The sequence below is a fragment of the Oryzias latipes genome, chromosome 9, assembly GCF_053564925.1.
Source record: "Oryzias latipes strain Hd-rR chromosome 9, Olatipes_Hd-rR_3.1".
NCBI lineage: Eukaryota > Metazoa > Chordata > Actinopteri > Beloniformes > Adrianichthyidae > Oryzias > Oryzias latipes.
In genome coordinates this window covers 25,601,817-25,622,349 of record NC_136245.1, presented here as the reverse complement: position 1 = coordinate 25,622,349, position 20,533 = coordinate 25,601,817, and the positions used below count along the sequence as shown (strand labels likewise).

Sequence of the window (20,533 nt, the reverse complement as noted above, 5' to 3'; positions counted from 1 at the left end):
GACATATTTTACTTTTTCCATTGCACCAAAAAATTCATACATTATATTATAATGTGATAAAAATAAAATACACAATATAGAATATATGTGAATTAAAAACATCTCTAATAAATTAAGTCAGAATTTCAGAAAACTTCAGTTGTGACTGACAGCATTGATTGAAAACTAAGAAAAATAAGGATCAGCAGTGGAATAAAGGTTGATGCACCCGTCCTCATTAATTCTCTTAAGCCATTATCCACAAGTTAACCTTGAACGGCTTTTATCAAATAGCTGTCTAAGAAGGAAAAAAACAAACTATTGTTTGAAGCGGAAGTAATTTACCTGATGGGAAAAAATACTTTCTGCAAAAATTAATCTGTGCTGCTTCACGTCCTGGTCTAATTTACCACCGACACATAAATGATTAACTCTAAACCAAAAGTGAAAATATTATTTCACACATAATGAAATTCCTTTCTGTTCATCTCTGGCATGTTTTTTGCATATTAAATTTGCCACACTTTGCTACGATTTCACAGTTTTGATTAAAGTTCATTAACATGAACCGTTTATCCCTCTGCGTTTTGATAAACATAGCAGTGGGCATGGGACGAGGAGGGTTGGTGATGGAAGATAAGCAGACTTAAATCACTGTTTAACCTCTGCGTGAGGCAAAAAAGGAAAAAAAAAATACCTCAGTGGTCACAAACACATCAGTTTGGGCTCTCTATTAACAGAGAAGCAATAAAATAGAGGGCCATTTGGGAAAACAAAACGATCTATTCAACCAAAGTAAAAAAAAAAAAAAATCCCAGACAGCAGGGATCCAACCGAAGGAAGATGCTACCGGAGTCATTTTGATTGCCTGAAATAATATCCCTGCTGAGGTGATCATAAGCACATCGCTTGATTGGATATTTCACATGGCGCTGCTTCTGATTTATAACATGGAGTGTTGCTGTTGTTTTCTGTGGGGGTGGGTGGGGAGGCAGAATTTTATAAGCATCCATGCCCAACACAGCCAGTCGATGTTTCCGTTTCCACCTTCACTGCATTCCAACAGGCCCCTCAGGCAGTTTTTTTATGTTCTGCTTCTAAAGTTAAAAGTTTCCTCAAAAATGATCGACTCCACTTTAGGAGTTGAGCGGTTTATTTCACTATCGATTAATGACACGTGCAGGATTTCAAGCCAATCAATAACTTGTTAATGGCAGCAACTAGGCAAAACAAAATATGTGGATGCAAAATTCTTTCTTAGGTTTTAAGACTTAAGCCGGTTTAAAGCAAATGATCACAAATGAAGGAGGCACCATGAAGCTTCCCTGAGGGTGGAATGGTGTGTGGATAATGGATGCGGTTATCATTATGCACTGCAGATATTTGACATCACTATGAATTGGCAGTATTGTAATGAAGATTGGACAAGGTTGACAGATGAGAGAAAGATCAAGTCTCTTCAATGGGTTCAGTTAAACGTGCGGCTTAATTCACTTCACACTCATCTGCTTTTGGAAGGCGCCGTCTCTTTGGTTAATCATTTTGATAATTTGATGGTAACCGTGACTGCACAAACAATTAGAATGATTGCAAGACAAGAGATCATCTGCAAGTAAGACCTTAATAGGACAGAAAAGCTCACTGTTCCATCACTTGTGAATGGTCTCTTGTATGATTTCCAAATCTCTTTAGTACGGTGGCCCTGACAAATAATGACAAAATAAACATGTTATATTTTAGAGAGAAAAAAAAACACATCTTCAAAAAAAATAAAACAAAATAGAAATTAAACAAAAATAATTTCCAGAAATCAAAATTTAATTTCAAAAAACGAAACACAATAAGAAACAGGAAAAGACTGTATTATGACATTTGAGTCTATTCAATGTCTGCATTCTAATAAAAGTTTTATGATTAGTAGATAACCTTCTGTTAAAATTATGGACAAAGGTCATCATCCAATCAGTGATGTCCCATAGTACCTATCTTTTCTTTGTGATTTCTGGAAAACACTTAATTTTTTTAACGCCAACTGGAAATGGTGGGTACTATGGCACATCACTGATTTAATGAAGACGTTTGTCCATCTTTCAACCAAAAGTTGTTTGGCATGAAGAGATATGCTCAATAATAATCATAAAACTTTTATTATGTATTCATCCAATAAGTGATGCCCCTTACTACCTACCTTTTCCGGTTTCCTATTGTGTTTCGTTTTTTAACATTCCATTCTTATTTCTGAAAATTACGTTTGTTTCATTTTTTTCCGTTTTTTAATTCTTTTTTTGTAAATGTAAATATAATGTTGGTTTTTTGTTATTTGTTTTTATTTTAACTGGTGGGATCTTTATGTGTTTTTGGCTTGAGTTTTTGGCAGGATTTGCCCTTCAGGACCACCGTATTTTAGGGCATAAGGATCAGTAACACCTTCTTTTCAAGCTGCCTGCAGTACATCACTGTCGTGTCTTAACCCTTGTGCTATCTTAGATGACCCCACCCTTACATAGACGTGTTATTCCTACCATGACAAAGTTAGATAAAGGTGGAGAGGATTTCATGTAACCACCAGTGAAGATCAGAAATCATTGAAGAATTAAGGTTCAGCGCACTGTCTGTCCAGGTGACCTAACTCCCAACGTTAACGTGCCTTGGATAGCACAAGTGTTAAATGGAAATTTACTTTAGAAGGAATGGAACTGCAAAAGGAACTTGTTTTTGTACCTCCGATCAAAAGTTGTGTTGTCCAAAAAGTGTGTTCACAATAATTTTTTTGGCTGAAAATCACCCGAACCATCCTAGCAACAAATCAGCCGTTTAAACTATTTCCTCCTTCCCTTGACCTTTCACCCCCTTCCTTCTTAATTGTCCCTTCCTTCTTTTATTGCTTGGTTTTAACAACAGGACCTGCTCCTCCACTCTGTGCAGTGACTCTTCTTCTCACTCATCCCATTTCATTCACCACCATACCTCCTTGGAAGGGACTCTGGATCCCTTCCGCCGCGACCACCAGCTCTCCACCATTGCAATGAGGCAGGAGAGAATCACGCCAGCTGCCAGGACGCAGAAGACGCCAGCGAAGCTGTGGATATCCAGGGCGTTGCCGCGCTGCCGTGTCTGGACTGAACTATACAGGTCACAGGGAGTGTCCTTGGGCCACCACTTGAGCTTTAGTAAATCCATGTCGCCATTCTGCTGGAGTTCTAGGATTCTATAACGATACAGAAATATACAAGAAAAAACTCTTCAGGAACAGATTTAAAGAAGCAATTATCTCCTGACTGAGATCAAACTTCTTTCAGACTGGCCAAACATTTTTATTCATGTTGATTTTTTTATTTGTGAACACAAACACGACATCTGCAGCAATCTAACCCCCCTGAATAAATAATTAAATTAGATTGTTAATTGCTGCCTTTGAGTGATTTTTATTTAATTAAAGTGTCAAACTGATGCGAAGACATTTAAAAGTAGCTGAGGCAAAACATCCCGGAAACCCCCAAGCTGTAGGTGCAGTAACTCCTTCACACCATTTGAGGGCAGTATTAGCAAGTTTATGTGGACCGTGATCTCTTCCAACTATATTGGGCTGTCAAACTCATTATAGCTAACATTAATATGTTTTGCAGCACAGCTCTAATACACTGCCACAATGTCATTATGCAGCCTAGCTCTATCCGCACGATTGATGGCTTCAGAGAGGATACAGCTCAGAGGTTGATGGGGTCCCTCTGTTAGCCTTCAGCTTATTATTTAACTGGGTGGTTCATTTTAGGTTGGAAGAGAGGTGCAGACACACAAAGACAGACAGGCTTACAGATATTTATACAGGGAGATCCAGGATGGAGCGACCGATCATCAAAGAAAGACATAAGTAAGAGGAAAAAAGGCATGTAACCCCCTCAAAGCTCACAGAGAACATGGAAATACTCCTGCGTACTCAGACTAAGCCACCACAGGAACTGTAAGTAAGGGAGTAGGCATACTGTTAGTTGGAGAGTGTTGCTTTTTAGACACTATGAACAACTGTGCTTATCCTTCATGGTAATTTATCCGTACAGGCAGCAAATAGAAATCAGTGAAATCAATCACAGAATGCAAATGAACCCTCCAGCTGATTCATCCAGCCACAATACCCCACTCTGAAGCAACAGCAGTCTTTTGAGGTGCATACCTTTCACTTGCTGTGCTGGTGGATGTTTTGGATTTAAAACTAAAGCTCAGAATAGATCAGATATAGGCAGACCACCCACGAAATGTATTGTGAAGAAAATTATGATTCAAGTCAAATTGATAGCATTAGCACAGTAGCTGTGTCATTCGATATGTTCAGGTTTGGTCAAAAAGATACAAACACTGGAGTAGGGGTTCTGACTTAATTGATTTATTGATTTATATTCTCACGATCTAACCAGATCGATCTGTCCGAGGCAAGTTTTTAATTGAATTGTTCCAAGATGAAATAAACAGATTATAATTTATACTGGAAAATACCATTTGGATTGAGGCGCATATAACATAAAAAAGGGAACAACACACACGTGATGACAGCAAAAAATGATCAATCCATCATTCCAGTCCCAATGTATGGAAATATTTTGAATTTTGCATAAACATGTGACCATCCAATGTTCTATAATGTTTCTAATAAGGTTACATTTGTATTATTTTGATGTGGAAAAACAACTGTGGACTGAACTTTCTGAAACTAAAATGTGAATGGATGCGTCTTTAACTCTTGTTCACTTTTAGACATATTTCATTTAAACTTGATTATCTTTAAGAAATACAAGGAATCCGGAAAACCTCACCTTCACTGTCCAGTACCCTGGTATTTATCTCTGAGTCACACTGGTTGAATTTTTAACTAAAGGTGTCCTGGATTGATTTTAGGTCAGTGAATCGGATCGTTTACAATGAACTACAATCAACTATGAATCGTATCAGCAACCACTAATTATCATATGAATCAAATGGTTGTTAAAATGAACCGCTACAGCACTGTGCCGTTTACAGAGCATATTCTCTTTCAAATTCTCTGCTGATTTTTCTAATAAATAAAAACTAAATTGTGAAAGCATGAGAACGTTGGCACATGTTCACTATTGCTCAACAGATTTTTTTTACAACTGAGTGGTTACGTCAGAACAAATTATTTTGATGCAAAACATGAATGATAGCTCTTTTTATTTGAGTAAAATGCCTGCAGGGATTAAAAGCAAGCACTTCCTCCTTCAGCTGCACGTTAAGGGTTTGACCATAAAATTGAATCTCTGCTTTGTTCTGGCTGGGCTGGATTTATTGTTTTTTTCCTTCCATTATAAATGGAGATTTTATTTATTTTTTCCTAGGTAAGAAAATTCCCACTTACCTTGATGCAGCTGAGAAACGCTTGAGTATTAAAGCACCAAAACCTCAACTTCTTCTCAATTCCAAGATTTTCTTTTCTTTTAGAAAAAGTTGGTGGGTAATAAAGTTTTGTAGTTAATACAAAAGACGTATAAATCCAGCAATGTCTTTGCTAAATGGGTTAGAAGTTACTGTGGATTTCACTTCTTCCAAACATTTTCTTGTGAACACTCACTCATGCAGGGATCTAAAATCCATTGACTTTTTTCCTTTTTTATTTTGTTTTAATTTTTTAAGGGCCTGACTTTTGTGAGCCATGAAATATTAGTTATTTTCACCATCATTTTCCTACCTAGAAGTAAAACGTCTAGATCTTGGAGGTAACGGCTTTTGCTCCTTGTGGGTTCTGTCCATTTCATAACGTCAACGTAGAGCTGGTGTCGGCAGCTTGTCTTCATTTCGAAAACAAACTACATCCTAACTTTTGCAAAGATGGATGTGCATTTTGTGTGTATAAAAGGAAAGCATTTTTGCCGATCTGCGTTAGCTCAGCTGAGAAAGTGTGTGTGTGTGTTGGCCTAAGGGTGGTGCTGGCAGCGCAAACTCTTCCTGGAAGGGGCTGTTCTTAACTTTGTGACATCACAATGTGAGAACCACTCGTTTTCATGGATTGGGACTTGGGAGGGGCTGGTGCTGAGAGCAGAGATGAGTAAATCGATCAAAATACCACTTTTGGGTTCTTTCTAGAGAGGAATTAACATTTTTACACTCAAAAGCTCAAAAAAGTTGATTGTGCATTATAAAGGCGCTTCAATGCTAAGTGTCAAGCAGGGAGGCATTGGGTCCCATTTTTACCCTTTATTTTTTTATTTTTTTTATTTTTTATTATACTTTATTTATCCCACAATGGGAAATTCTTCTCCACATTTGACCCATCCCCTGGGGGAGCGGTGAGATGCAGCTATTTCATCAGAAATACTGGTCTGATGAAGACAAAATGCAAAAGAATGTGGACTCACAACATGTAAATCAGTGTAAGAGTCTCATTTACTTGAGGTCAATAAACGTTGCAAACATGATTATATGTCATACTAACAGTGTCAGCGTAAAGCTTGTAAACTACATCAAATCAGGTTAATTAGATTTTTTTTTTCTAGCCAATTGGTCTGTTGTTGTTCAAGTCATTCTTTAAACTTGTGGAAACTTTGTTTGATTATGTTTTTTAATTGTGACGGTAATGTCCTCTGTAAAGGCAAACCCTTTAATTAAAAAAAGATGACGGATCAAATTTGTTTTCTGCAGTGAAGTCAGTTGTCATTGGCCGCTGAGTGATGACTGTGTTGCTGCCGTATTTGTTCATTAAGAGATGAAATGGTCCAAAGCCATTTATTCATCTAAATAGGGTTTTATGAATGAGACCGTTAGAGTTGATATACATTTTAGGCCCGTCTGACATCTCAGCATCAGATCTGATCCTATTTAAGCTTATTAGAATATTTGTATTCCACTCAGAAGTGACACAACGTTACACGTAGAAGTAAAAAAAAGGTCATATTTAAAATTCTTTTTGCAAAAGATGCAATTGAGATTTTTTTAATCAAAAGAGCATCCAAGATGACATGAGGATTCAAAGTGAAACTAAGACATTTAAATTGGCATCCTTATGGGCACCAATTTAAAAATATCAACGCTTCTCTTTTAAGGGAACACCAACCCCCCCTTAAGGTATAATTTAACGCCAACCACTTATCTGCTTGGCAAGGAATCATATGCAAAAATTCCAAAAGCAGCAGATTGTTGTTAGTGAAAGTACTGTTTATCAAAGTAAAAACAGGATTTTTCCCTCCAGAAATGTTTTGCCTTTCATAATTTCTGACCTTTTTTATGTCTCACCCTGGCAACAGATTCTTCACACACAAAAACAAGCTTGTTCTTTGACAGACTGCATCAGAAGGAGGCAGACTAATGAGACTGAATAAGACTGATCCCACCTATAAAGGATGCCGGCCAATGTTTAGTCAAAATATTTCATCATTTCTTGCCTGGAGTTCAGTCAGTTTTGTAAAGATTTCATGACAAAAGGCATGCCCCATGTTTGAAAGAGCGTTATTATCTCGACTCATGGGTTAACTTTTCTTGCATGTCAGAAATGTCATGTCAAAGGCTTTTCGTCTGGCTCTGCGCAACGTGGTGCTAAGAAGAAGTGACATGCATGTTTTTTTCAAATACTTACAGTAGTGTAGGCAGTAAATGACTTTTTTGTCCAAATTTAACAGACTGTTACAGTTGACATTTGGGGGCAATTACTGTCATCATTATAAGTGACAAGGGTAATTAACATTTTATTGTTGTGTTTCCAAACTGAAAGTGGCAAATACTGTGCATGAAAGCTCCTCCAATGTTTTTGGGGTCATTGCTACTATCTGTGAAAGAAAATATGATAAGACTACAGTCATACGGCTTGCTCTACATCCTTATTGTGGATTATCGGGGCATGACTAAGCCACATTGTGTTAAGTCTCTGAGAAAGGACAGAGCAGACATTGGAGATTCAGGACAGAGTGCTTTCCATTGCACCTCTATTACGACCCTGTCCGCCCATGAAGCTCATCATCTATCATTCTGCACTAATTGGCCCATCAGAGTTAGGCAAAGGCTGCTTCCCCTGATGGGCCCTTGAATCAAAACCCAAAACTGTCAAGAAGCAACACTTGCTCATGTACATTCGATCAGCCTTCATTCACATTTTTCCTTACATATAATGTTAACACCAGCACTGGGATAATGCTAAAACTACCAACATGGTTTGTGCACGATTTTTCCAAGTCGTTAAATGCACAACGTCTTTGCTTTTAAAGGTAAGGAAAACTAACCAGGGAGATGTTTTTAAGCCTCTAAATATGACTAGAATCTTGCTGCCACTTCTGAAAATTACAGATTTCTGAGCAGCACAGATGTTCGGTGTGTCAAGCATCCTCAGAATGATTTCACACATGTAGTTGAACGTTGTGAGGAGAGAAGATCTTTTCTAGCTTGTACTTAGTCTCTTTCACAGTTTCTGGTGTTTATGAAACTGTTTACTTTAAATTTAACCACAAACATTTAAGATTAAGTAGTTGTCAATGCTTGAAATGTCTATTTTAAAATTATTTCTTCTGGTTCAAATTCCAAGTATTCAGGGTTTTCCAATATAAACTACACTACAGATGGCTATTTTTGAATTTTCTGTAGTTTAATCATGTTTATCTTTGATTCTAAACTAAAACTCCACCTATTTAACTGTTTCAGTGTCTAATAACCCGGAAGGAAGCAATCTCAGAGACCGAGACCAAGGCAACATCTATATTTTCATGAAAAATAAAAAGTAGTTCCCATTGTTTTCCATCTACCTCTATCCCATGGCTTACAGGCAGGATTAAAGGCCACTGTGAGTTGCCTGACCAAAACATGGGTTGAGTCAAAGGTTTGCACTAGTTCAAAATCTGTCTCGCTCTTTAATTCGCCTGTCACCTTCCCAACATAGAAACTCATATTTCCCAAAAGAAAAAAAAAGTGAAGCTGAGCACAACACGGAACTGTGCACGCACAACCTGTAAAGTACTACACACGCCATGAAAAACACCATGTTTTCTCACACCTCTCCCCATTTGGGCCAGTGCTATGAATTGTTATGGCAATACAGCATGATGAGAAATTATTTGATTTATTCTAGCGGGTATCTCACTTCATACTCTTTCCAATGGGCAATGTAGTCTGAGAAACATTAAGAAAACACAGATTAGTGCGTAAAAAACAGAATGCAGTGACTTATGTCTGACTGATAAAAGCACAACATTTTTTTCTTTTTTACAAAGGCCTAAAGATATTGCTGTGAGTCATATATTGTACTGACTCCATTATACTTTCTTAAACACTGCCCTTTTACCACAGTGTTTTTCTGTGCTTAGACTCCTGCCCTGATGAATTTATTACACTTGCTTCAATAAGGTCAGGCAGTTTTTAATACCAGGCTCAAATCCACGTCCACCTGAGGCAAAAAAAAAATACAAATTTAAAGACCCACTCAGATGAAAATGTGATTTTAACATGTTTTTTGTGGCTTTTTTCTCATGATGGAGGAATAAAATTAAGCTTAAAATTAAAATTCTGAGTATTTTTTTTTTTCAAATCGTGGGGAAACAGAAGCAGACACCAAATGCAGTTGGAAAAAGCTTACAGCAGTGATGTGGAAGCTACTAAGACAAACCACGAGCTCCCAGTTCTACTTCATTCCAATGCATCCACCAGCATGCAGTTAGATCCATCTACGTCTGTTTTTCCTCGTCTGAGCTGGCATCGGGCTCAAAACTGTACAGCTGGATAGCTCTGATAATGTTAGGATGGAGTTTTGATGAGCTGTAAGCTGACGGGAGAGTAAACAGATGGATGATGGGAAGTGGGGGCGGGGTTGCTCTGTGCTAACAGCCCTGCCCACAATTCAGAGGTGAATTTCTGTTGAACTGATGCCGCTTTGCAGAAACTGTGTCCTAGACAACGACACTGTTTTTTTGGATTTTGGCTAAAAACGACGAAAATCATAATGAAAACGCCACTGTGAAGGTTTTAAAAAAGATGACAAGATGATTGGGGTAGGACTTTAATAAAGCTAGAAGCACTTCTGAAAGAATATGTTAAGAAAAAAAACATTCTTGCCATTAAATCTTTTCACCTCTTTCTCAATGTGTATTTCAGCAAAGTAAAAAAAAAAAAAAAACTTTTTCACATCGTTCTGTGTTTTCCTGCCTCAGTCTCAATATTTTCTAGCATAAATGCGTTGAAAGAAGTTGTGCTTTAAATTGTTCCTTTATATAGCAAATGTTGAAGTATTTTTGTCTTCAGTGATTCATCACTCTATACACTGCTGCCTGAAACTCTAGGAAATGTTTTAAATCTTCAAGGTCTCTTGGTATGTGCATGTTTCTGTTCTGAGCACACACACAGTGTAGGTTTTAGTCAAAACTGTGGGCCCAACTGTGAAGCTGTAATGTTCATACCACTAAAACATGTCTGTAACACGTGCATTATTTGCATTTAGTGTCTGTGACATATAACGGGAGAGGTAAGTGTGTTACAGCTGATATTTATTATTAATGTGTTATTTTAATTTATCTTATTTCAATGTTTTATTGTTTATTGCTTTTTTTTTTACTGTTTCATTCTCTTTTATATTTTTCATTCTCTTTTTTATTTTTTCCGGTGCTTCCTCAGTTGGGACCTCTCCCTCTAGGTCGGCTGCTGTTCAGCCTATGCGGCTCTGGATGGGGACCTGCATCACCTCTTAGCTGTGGTGGAGCGGTCCCCGCCTATGATGCTGCATTTGGCTGGTCATGCAGCTGTTTACAGAGAGGGAGGTTCCAATTATCAGCGTTTTCGTGCTCAGCTTATTTTTTATTTCTCATTTCTAATTGTCTTTCCCCATCAATTAGGGGGTGGGAGATGTGTGAGAAGTGAGGGTGGTATAGGTACGGGGAAGGGGGCCCTATTTTTATTTATTTTTTGTGCTTTTGTATTTTAATCTTCATGCTTGTTTTGGTATTATTTATTTTGTTTTGTTTTAATGTGAAGCACTTTGTGTTATTCTTTCATATGAAAAGTGCTTTATAAATAAAGTTTGATTGATTGATTGATTGAATATAAGATTTGTCCTATAGGCTCTAAGGACTTTTTATGTGTGGCAGCTGCCCTGAGTGTGCATGAGCACCCTTTAGTACCATAACTCTGCTTTATGTACATTGCCTTTTGTAAAAGCACATGAACATAATATGCATGCACGGGCGTGTCATCTCCTGAGTGGGAAACAGCTGGTTTGTTGCATGTGTGTATTAAATACAAGTACATATGTATTTTAGTTACATTGATTTAGACATCAGATGAGGAGAACCATAATAACTGACTTTTACTGGCTTTTAAAAACAAATGAGCAAATGTAGTCCATCTGATGGAAAAAAGGGGGGCGGAAGGCTGCGCTGGTAGTCTGCCTTCATATGTGTGTGTGTGTGTGTGCACTTAGCTACAGCCTCAGTGTCTCTGCAGTGGCCGTTACTGCATGTCGACAAGATGTTGCCATGGCAACTCTGTGGCAGCAGCCTTGATGGAGGGGTGATCACATGTTATTAGTTGGTTCAAACTGGAAAAAAGATCACCAAAGCAATTTGCTTAAAGGACCAAGGGGCAAAAAACTAGAATAAAGAAAGGCGGGCTGTAAGGGAAAATGTTTGAGATTTAAAAAATAAACTTTTTAAAAAAATGAGAGCAATTTCAGATCACAACAAGTATGCAGCTACACTTACACACAAATATGGCTTGCAAACATGAGAAAAGGCAACAGCACATCTTTTCAGATTTTTGAACTATGGTGGTAATTTATTTTACAATTTTTACTTGCTTTTCTTATGAAGATTACAGCTGTTTGTATATTTTGTTTTTGAAGTTAAATCTTCCACTTTCAAATAACTCCACCAACTATGTGCACAAACAAGCTGGACACTGCAAACCTTCAAAATACCTGCTTGCCACAGCTCTTTTATAATGAATTCAGATTTTCTTTGCAAGGGAGTCAACATCTTAGCGTTCTAGGAAAATGCAGTGCTGTTTTGGGTGTGGGCTGATTTTTCCTGACAATAATTCTAACCCATGAATAATTACAAAAACAACTTCCAGGTAACCTTTAAAGTCCAGAGCTGCTTAAAGAATTATTTGTTTAGATACACTCAGATTACTAGTTGCAGAAGTCAATGTGATCTATTTGAATAGATCAATTTCAATTTTTATCTATTGTAAAATAATTCCCAGTGGTCTTTTTATGGTGATTATGTCTTTTTTAGGCAAAAAACAAACAAAAAAAACTTGCCATTTTCTAGGACATATTATGTCTGAAGAGCAGCAGGAGTTCATTGGAAATCTGCCTCTGAGTTGTGGGTGGGACCATTCGTGCGGAGTAAGCCTGTCTCTACTTCCCATAATCTATTTGTTTACACAATCTCCCGCTATCTTACAGCCCCTCACTACCCCTGCCTAACATCATCGGTGTTACAAAAATGGCAAGCACTATTGGAGCAATCCAGCAATTAATTTTTGAGCCAGATTCCACCTCAGATGAGGAAATCAAAGAAGTACATGAATCTAGTCGTCTACATGTGGATGCATCGGAATGGAGCTGAACAGGGAGCTTGTGGCCATTGTAGGTTCTACGGCACATCCACAAGCATTTTCAAACAGCTTCTGATTCACAATGATGTGAATACTCAGAAATGCACTTTTTAGTTTACTTTTCTTTTAAGTCCTCAAAAACAGCAAGTAGGTTTTAAAAACTTTACTTTGCTCTACAGCCATTAATCCCATCGCATTTTTAAGATGGTTTTCAGTTCTTCACACACAGCAATTAAACACCCAGTAAAAGTTAACACTGACTAAACTTTGACCAATCAGGGATTCGGATTTGGTAATGATTTACAGATGGGGTTTCTTTTAATTTATGGAAGTGCCAACCATTTGAAAACTGATTAAGGAGGAGAAATTAATAATTGCAGCTTGTGACCGGCCAGAATTATATGACATCAAGTCTTTCATATGGAGTGAGATTTGCCAGATTTTCCCCGTTTTTGACACTTTGCATCGTCTCTTCTGACTATAGGTGGTAGTGACAGTCCAGTGTGAACATAATTTGCTAAATGTGCATTCAAGAATGCTCTTTTAGCGCATAATTGAACACATGTTACATGCCTAATGTGAACGTAACATGAGTCAACAATTGACCTTAATATAGTAAGCCTTAACTTTTACTAAATGCTACATTCCGCGAATCACGAGGAAGTAATAAAAACAATCTTGCACAAATTATCCACAGATATTTCAAAATATATACATATAAACCACTAAACTTTTAATCTGCTTGAACAAAGGAACCAGCCAGGTTAAGCTCCAATCGAAGGACTGACTATCACAGTGCTGCTCAACAGTGAAGAACATCCGAGTGGGCTCCTTCCAGGCGTGCTTTTTTTTCTCTGCAGAGATCCCCAGCCTTTTGACAGTGTCCCAGCTGATCAGCACCACAACATCAGCTGGTGACACTTTGAGGGAAAAAAAAAAGAGAAGCGAATGCAGACAAGAAACAAAAAGGACACACACAAACAACAACTCACGACCCAGGGGTCAAAACACTAAACATTAATAGTTGTTTTGCAGCAGTGATGAACCGAGATGACTGATAGTTGACAAGAGATGCCAGAGACAAGATGTTGCCACAGCACTGCTGAGGTATGTAGAACGTCTCTCTGCCTCGTATAGATGATAAAACAGTTGCAGACTGCAAAGTGACTTTTGAAAGCCGGTTATCTCAGCACCTGGCAAGCTAATTGTTGAGTCACTGTTATTGATCAGCTCGGCTTTCAACCCCCTCTAGATGTATTAGGGCTATTTTCTGCTCTGACACAATAAAATTTTCACTTACAGCCCTTTAAAAGCACCATAACTCCATATATAATGTTGATTCGGCAGTCTTCCCCAGGCAAATCCATAGGGCCTATATAAATGCAGGTGATATCCCAAGCTTTGCTTTGCCCAGTAGCTGCTTTTTACACCAGATGTGGCCAGTTTAAAAGTAAAGCAGAGTGAGTTAGACTATCAAGTATGATGTAAAACAGTTCATTAAATTTCAGAGCTGAAGCTACATGGACGGTCTCTTAAAAATCTATCAAGACATAGTGCATCACTGTGGAGTTTAATATCCTCTGAGGAACAGCACAAGCATGTGGACAACAACAAATAGTCTAATGTTGCTTTGGTAGCACATATCACCATAAACTAGAAATCTGAGAAGTAGAAACTGCGTCTGGGTGACAAGTGAGACCCAAAACAAGCAAAGACTTAGTGAAAAATGACATTTCTATAACATATAGAAGCAAAAGTGTGCGACTAAGTGGATATCTGACAGCAAAGGCGTACAAAGAAGAGTGCATGTAAAAGATCAGAGAAGAAAAGACTAAAGGAATGAAAGTTGGAAAGGTTAAAGATTACGAGAAACATGTAAGAAATGAACAGAATAAGAATGTCAAACTGTTACGAAGCTCTGCTCATTGATTTTTAGGCTAAACTAAAAGAAGCTAAAACACAAAGAAAGATCAGCAAGTAGAAAAACATTTTTAAAGAGGGTTTGGATTATATGTTGTTGTGGAAGAAAGAAAAACATGTGATGCATAGCAAAACGTTACTGGAATAAGTAACTAACCCAGCCGTATCGACTATCACTGTCTGCCACTCCGATGCTGACTACCTAACCAAAAGAATAAAAGGAAAACCTGCCAGGTGGACTAACAAGGTCCATCCCCAAAGTAAAACCACCAAACTGGTAAAAAAAAAAAAAAAAACAAGATCGCAATTCACAAAACTCAAACTTACTTAGGCCTTAGTCGCAACTGCCCTGATAGCTATCTACGGATGCGCAAATCTCTTCGGGCCCCGCACAAAATAGCAAAGTCAATATTGTTCGTCATTTTTGCTGCACCGGTGATGTTTTGCTGGGGTAGTGAGGCGCTGTAAGCTAGTGGGAACCTGCAGGACGAAGATGTTGATGTACATTTTTTCTACAGGTATGCTGCGGGCGTCAAGTCGTAGCGAACACTTACAGTAACCGCAGTTGATGGTGAGAGGGACCTGGATCAGACAGGCTGCACTGTCAGCTAGGGAGGAGGTGAAGCTCAATAGGCTGGGGCCCATAACACAAACAAAAGGAGAAGGGAGATGAGATGTCTTTTGCACAACCCCACTCCTCCACCGATTCACTTTTGGTTATTTAAATAAAAACAGTGCTGAGCTGAACTGCATCGAGTGGGGTGCAAAACGGATACACACTATGTAGCATTATGTGGAACTGATACGGTGGCCCAGAAGGGTCACAACACAACACATTAACTTTACACACAACACATTAACTTTACACACAACACATTAACTCACAACACAACATATTAACTCACAACACAACACATTAACTCACAACACAACACAATAACTCACAACACATTAACTCACAACACAACACATTAACTCACAACGGAAGTAAAGCTGCAATGGAAGTGCTTTTATTCTGAAATTTCCACTGGGCTGAGTGGCTAACTGCCTAACAGAAAGTAACGTCACAGTGAGCTGTTTTGTATGTTGCAATTGTTCAATTAAAAAAAAAGAAAAAAAAAACTATTACATCGACATTTTTTTTGGTTTTTTGTTTTGATAAAACATGAAGAACAAATAAAAATTGAGCAAAAAAAAAAAAAATAATAATTTTCTACAAGAGAAGCTAGCAGCAGCGTTGCCAGATTGGGCGGTTTTGGGTGTAAATTTGCGGTCAAAAATGCATAATTTGGGCAGTTTTAAGGTCGGTTCAGCGGGTTTTTTCCCACTCATGAATATATAATAGCGGGCTACGTTAGGCCGTGTGGACTTTGGAGTTTTACTGAAGCTCCGTGAACGGCAGAGCTTAATGGACCGGGCTCTGTCATCTAACCTGTTGTTGGTGGAGTGCAACGCCCCGCCTCTTAGAAATTGTGTTCATTAAAGCCTGACAGTGCAATCTCTCCACATTTGTAGTGTCAAGTGTTGGGGACCGCGTGTGTGTTTGAGAGGAAGAGGGAGGGGAAGAAAGGAGAGGAGCCGTGCAGGGACTGGGAGGGTGTGTGGGTGGGTGGGGGGTGTTGGGGACTGAGTGAGTGTGAGAGGAGGGGGCTGAAGAACGGAGAGGAGCGGAGCACGTGCAGCGACAGAGAGGAGTGTGAGTGCAGCGCGGACATTGTGTAGCTTCTCTTGTAGAAGAAACCTGCTCCCTCCACAGCTCACTGTGACGTTACTTTCTGTTAGGCAGTTAGCCACTGAGCCCAGTGGAAATTTCAGAATAAAAGCACTTCCATTGCAGCTTTACTTCCGTTGTGAGTGTTGTGTTGTGAGTTAATGTGTTGTGAGTTATTGTGTTGTGTTGTGAGTTATTGTGTTGTGTTGTGAGTTAATGTGTTGTGATTTAATGTGTTGTGAGTTATTGTGTTGTGTTGTGAGTTAATGTGTTGTGTTGTGAGCTAATGTGTTGTGAGTTATTGTGTTGTGTTGTGAGTTAATGTGTTGTGTTGTGAGTTAATGTGTTGTGTTGTGAGTTAATGTGTTGTGTTGTGAGTTATTGTGTTGTGTTGTGAGGTAATGTGTTGTGTGTAAAGTTAATGTGTTGTGTGTAAAGTTAATGTGTTGTGTGTTAAGTTAATGTGTTGTGTGTAAAGTTAATGTGTTGTGTGTAAAGTTAATGTGTTGTGTGTAAAGTTAATGTGTTGTGTGTAAAGTTAATGTGTTGTGTGTTAAGTTAATGTGTTGTGTGTAAAGTTAATGTGTTGTGTGTAAAGTTAATGTGTTGTGTGTAAAGTTAATGTGTTGTGTGTAAAGTTAATGTGTTGTGTTGTGACCCTTCTGGGCCACCGTAAACTGAGATGTTTTTCTGAGAATTAATACTTGAAAAAAAAGTTTAAAAATTGCTGCTCTGTCAGTTTCCATTCTAAGCAGCTGTTGGTTTGACTTGTCAATCAGGATTCCTTCTTGATTCTCCAAACGGAACCACTCTACCAGCAGCTGTCTACTGCAGGAGAAACACTAACTTCCCATAAGTGCTTCACACAACTCCACTTCACAAAACTTCAGCTGTCAGTATTTCATCCCTGTGAGTTGGCGAGAGTATTGTACTCATCACTGAGGTCAGCCTTCACCTTGAGAGCCTCGCTGAGGTACTCATGTCAGGAAACAACTCTTGTATTTTTAAATGCTATAATCACTACACTATAAATGTCAGATTGGCCTGACATGTCCCTACAGGTAGAGGTTAACAATGCAGCACCAGAAGGACTTTTTACACCTTAGTATTACACTAAGCTCAAGGAAGATACAATTTCACATTAATAGCTCTAAAACAAAGCAAAACAAAAATCTAAAGTAGTGCTGTCATATGATTCCTTTTATTTTGTGATTAATTAATTATGACCTGTAAATAATTAATCTATTTTTAATCTAACCTAAAAACTGCTGTAATTTTGAGGAATCTTTATGTAAATTTTATGACATTGTGGTGCCGTCAAAGGTCAGAATACAACTAAAAAAGTCGCTTAATTAAGACTTTTTTTTAAATTAGACTTCCAACCTTTACTTTGACACTACCAAGGGATATGGTTTTCAAATCTCGAACAAGTAAGAAAAAACAAAACAAAACATCCGATCCAGAGTGCTCTGATTTAAACACTCAATGAGCAATTCAAAAATTACTGACCAAGAACCTCTTTTTAATTAAAAAACAATACAGGCTAATTTGTCTGTAATTAATTATTGTGATAATTTGAAACCCCTTGTAAGGGTTAGGGTTTTTTACTGTAATCTTAACTAAAACATTGAAAGCATTTCTCATTTCTAATGCATAATGTAAAGGGAGGACATTAAATTTAAGACGTGCCTTCAAATATCTTTTATAGTATTTTTATTATATATTTTAACATTGCTAGACCATCCAACAAAACTTCACTTTGAGACGTGATATCTAAGGTTTAGTAATGAGTATTACGATTTATGATAGATAAATAGATAGATAAAAATGATATAGTTTAAAAAAAAGAGATAAAAAAGTCATTTATCTCTTTCGAAAGAGCTTGTATCTCATCTCTGCTCACATGAAAGTTAAATATTAGTAGTATCTTTAATATTTTTAATGTAAATTGCCAGTCATTGTGCCCTGTGCAAACAAGCAATAGTTTTGACCCTAAAGTTAAATAATTTTTGAGCCGCTAAAACATATTTTCAGATTGATGCAATAGACTGAAATTCCACTCCGATCATCTTTTGATCTATTTTAAAAGTGTTCCCAGTGGTCTTTTAAATATGTGCAGGCTTTTTTTAGACCAAACAAAAAAACAACAAAAAAAACAACTGTCATTTTCGAAGACATCGTTACTGCAGAGCGGCAGGAGTTCAGTAGAAATTTGCTATGCATTGAGAAACCCTACCCCTACTCCTTGTTACTCATCTGTTTAATCTCCGTTAGCCTACAGCCCTTCACACCTCCAACCATGCAACAAGAAGGGCGAGCAATATTGGAGCCATCCAGATTCGAGTTTGGACGAGGAAAACAAAAACGAACGTGGATCTGGTCATTTACAAGTGAATGCATCAGAATGGAGCGGAGCAGGAAGCTTGTTCCTCGAGGTGAGGTGCTCATCTGGGGCTGTGGGCGCTCCTCTGGGGCGGCGGGCGGCTGCTCTACTGGTTGCGCTGGAGCTTGCACTCTCTGTCCCCCATGCCTCCCTGCTCTCTGGCTTTGGGGGCCCCCCGTGGCGGTCCTGCTGGCCCTGGCCTGGTTGGCGAATGTGGTAGTCCTGGGGGGCGGTTGTTCTCTATCTGGTACCGTGCAGGTGTTGGGGGGGTTCTAGCTACCGCTGCTGCTGCGGCGGTGGTCTTGGTGTGGGGATGGCTGGTCACTCCCCCTCCTTCTTTTTACATTCCATCACCCATTTTAGAAGAACATAAACACTCACTCGCTCGAGCACAGGTGTTAGCTCACCTTTGCACAAATACTTTGCGTGATTGAATGAAATATTTCACACTAGTTTGTTTGAATGCAAAAGTATGCGTGTGTGAACATTATCTGTATTGTGTACACGTGAACATGTGAACATTTTTGGAGCCAACAGGTATGTTTGTAACATTTGAGTTTGTGTGTGGACAGACCCCGCCCTTATAGACTTGGATTACATCTGAACCTAACTGTAATGATTATAACCATCCAGAAACTTGTTGCTTTGTGCTGCTTCATGGTTTTACCCCCCCTCTCCTCGATAATCACCATCCTACCCCCCCCCCCCCCTCTAACATCCCTCCCTCTTCTTCCCTCCTTTCCTTATCCGTCCAGTCCAACACAAAAGATTTTCAAATATGATTAAAATGAATAAGGTTTGGCCAAGATTACAGACGTACCTCTGGTTTGTCAGAAGATTCATAACCCCTGTTGTTAAAAATATGTCCAGCACAGGAGGCCTTCAGCTCTCAACTGTTTGCCCAGCTGTTGGACAGGACAAGTAAAAAAAAAAAAAAAAAAAAAAAAGAATGGAGCAGAGCAGGGAGCTTGTTCCCCACCCTGCATATTTTCTAATATGATCTTTTTCAAACTGCATTTTTTTCGTCTGCTCCTGATTCACAATAATTTGAATAAAGAGATATCGGTACTCAGAAATGAAAGTTTAAACTTAACTTTCTTTTACACATGTCCTCCATAATCAAAAAAATGCCACAATAACATGTTAAAAATACACAAAACTGAAAATAGATTTAGGCAAAAAACAACAATGTTTTCAAAGAAGAGTCTTTACGTCGTTCTAAAAGATAATATTTGCCTTCCAGTCTTTGGTCTTCTCTGTAAAGTTTGCAAAGCTAATCAGTCCAATTAATATTACTGGTATTTAATGCCACACACTTTGCCAACCAAGTTTCCAATTAAACATTATTAAGCTACAGGAACAGATTCTAAAGCTCGACTGTAACAAACATGTAACAGAAGGAACATTTCCATTAACCATCATTACCACATTTAGACAGCAAGAGAGGCTTAAAGAACCAGAGTGAGAGACACCCCTGTCATCATCGCATTAGCTGGGAACAATCAAGATTTATTTAGTGAGAGTGTGTGTGGTTTTGCCTGTGACTAATTGGTCAAAGAATTACAGTTTTACAGTAAGAGAGCTTTGACAAAGACACAAAGGAGGAGATTAGATTGAGGAATGGCAACAAGTCAGCATTTGTCATCTCCTAATACTGTCACAGAGACAATCACATTTTTTCATTTTCATTTGCAAAGTTTTTTTCTCATAGCTGGTAAAAATGAAAAGAAAAAAAAAGTATGGGCTTTATCATGGGGTATTAACAACTACAAGAGAATGACGAAGAGTCCATTAAACTTTTTTTTTTCTTCCTTTGAAGCCTTGATCATTTTCATGATGTGTGTATCGAGAATAAAATGACACTTCGAGGAACTCTAAAAAGGAAAAACAAATTTCACCAAACAAAACAAATCTAATGAAACATTTTGATGAATTAGAAAGGCGTTTTGTGAATAAGTAGCCTGCAATTCTACCATGGTTTATACGCTTAACGGTTGTTGCACTTT

At 38.2% G+C, this 20,533-nt stretch overlaps 1 protein-coding gene across 6 annotated transcripts in view; it reads right to left on the bottom strand.

Moving 5' to 3' along the window:
• The window catches only part of grid2 (glutamate receptor, ionotropic, delta 2), a 591,201-nt gene that overhangs the window by 10,474 nt on the left and 560,194 nt on the right, over positions 1-20,533 (bottom strand). For all 6 annotated transcript variants that reach the window (XR_002873852.2, XR_013658170.1, XM_078953108.1 and 3 more), the window contains one exon: positions 2,947-3,187. Coding sequence is in view for 4 of the 6 variants with exons in the window: in XM_078953108.1 (XP_078809234.1) it covers positions 2,947-3,187 (241 nt within the window). In the remaining 2 variants the exon portion in view is untranslated. The remainder of the gene's footprint in view (positions 1-2,946; positions 3,188-20,533) is intronic.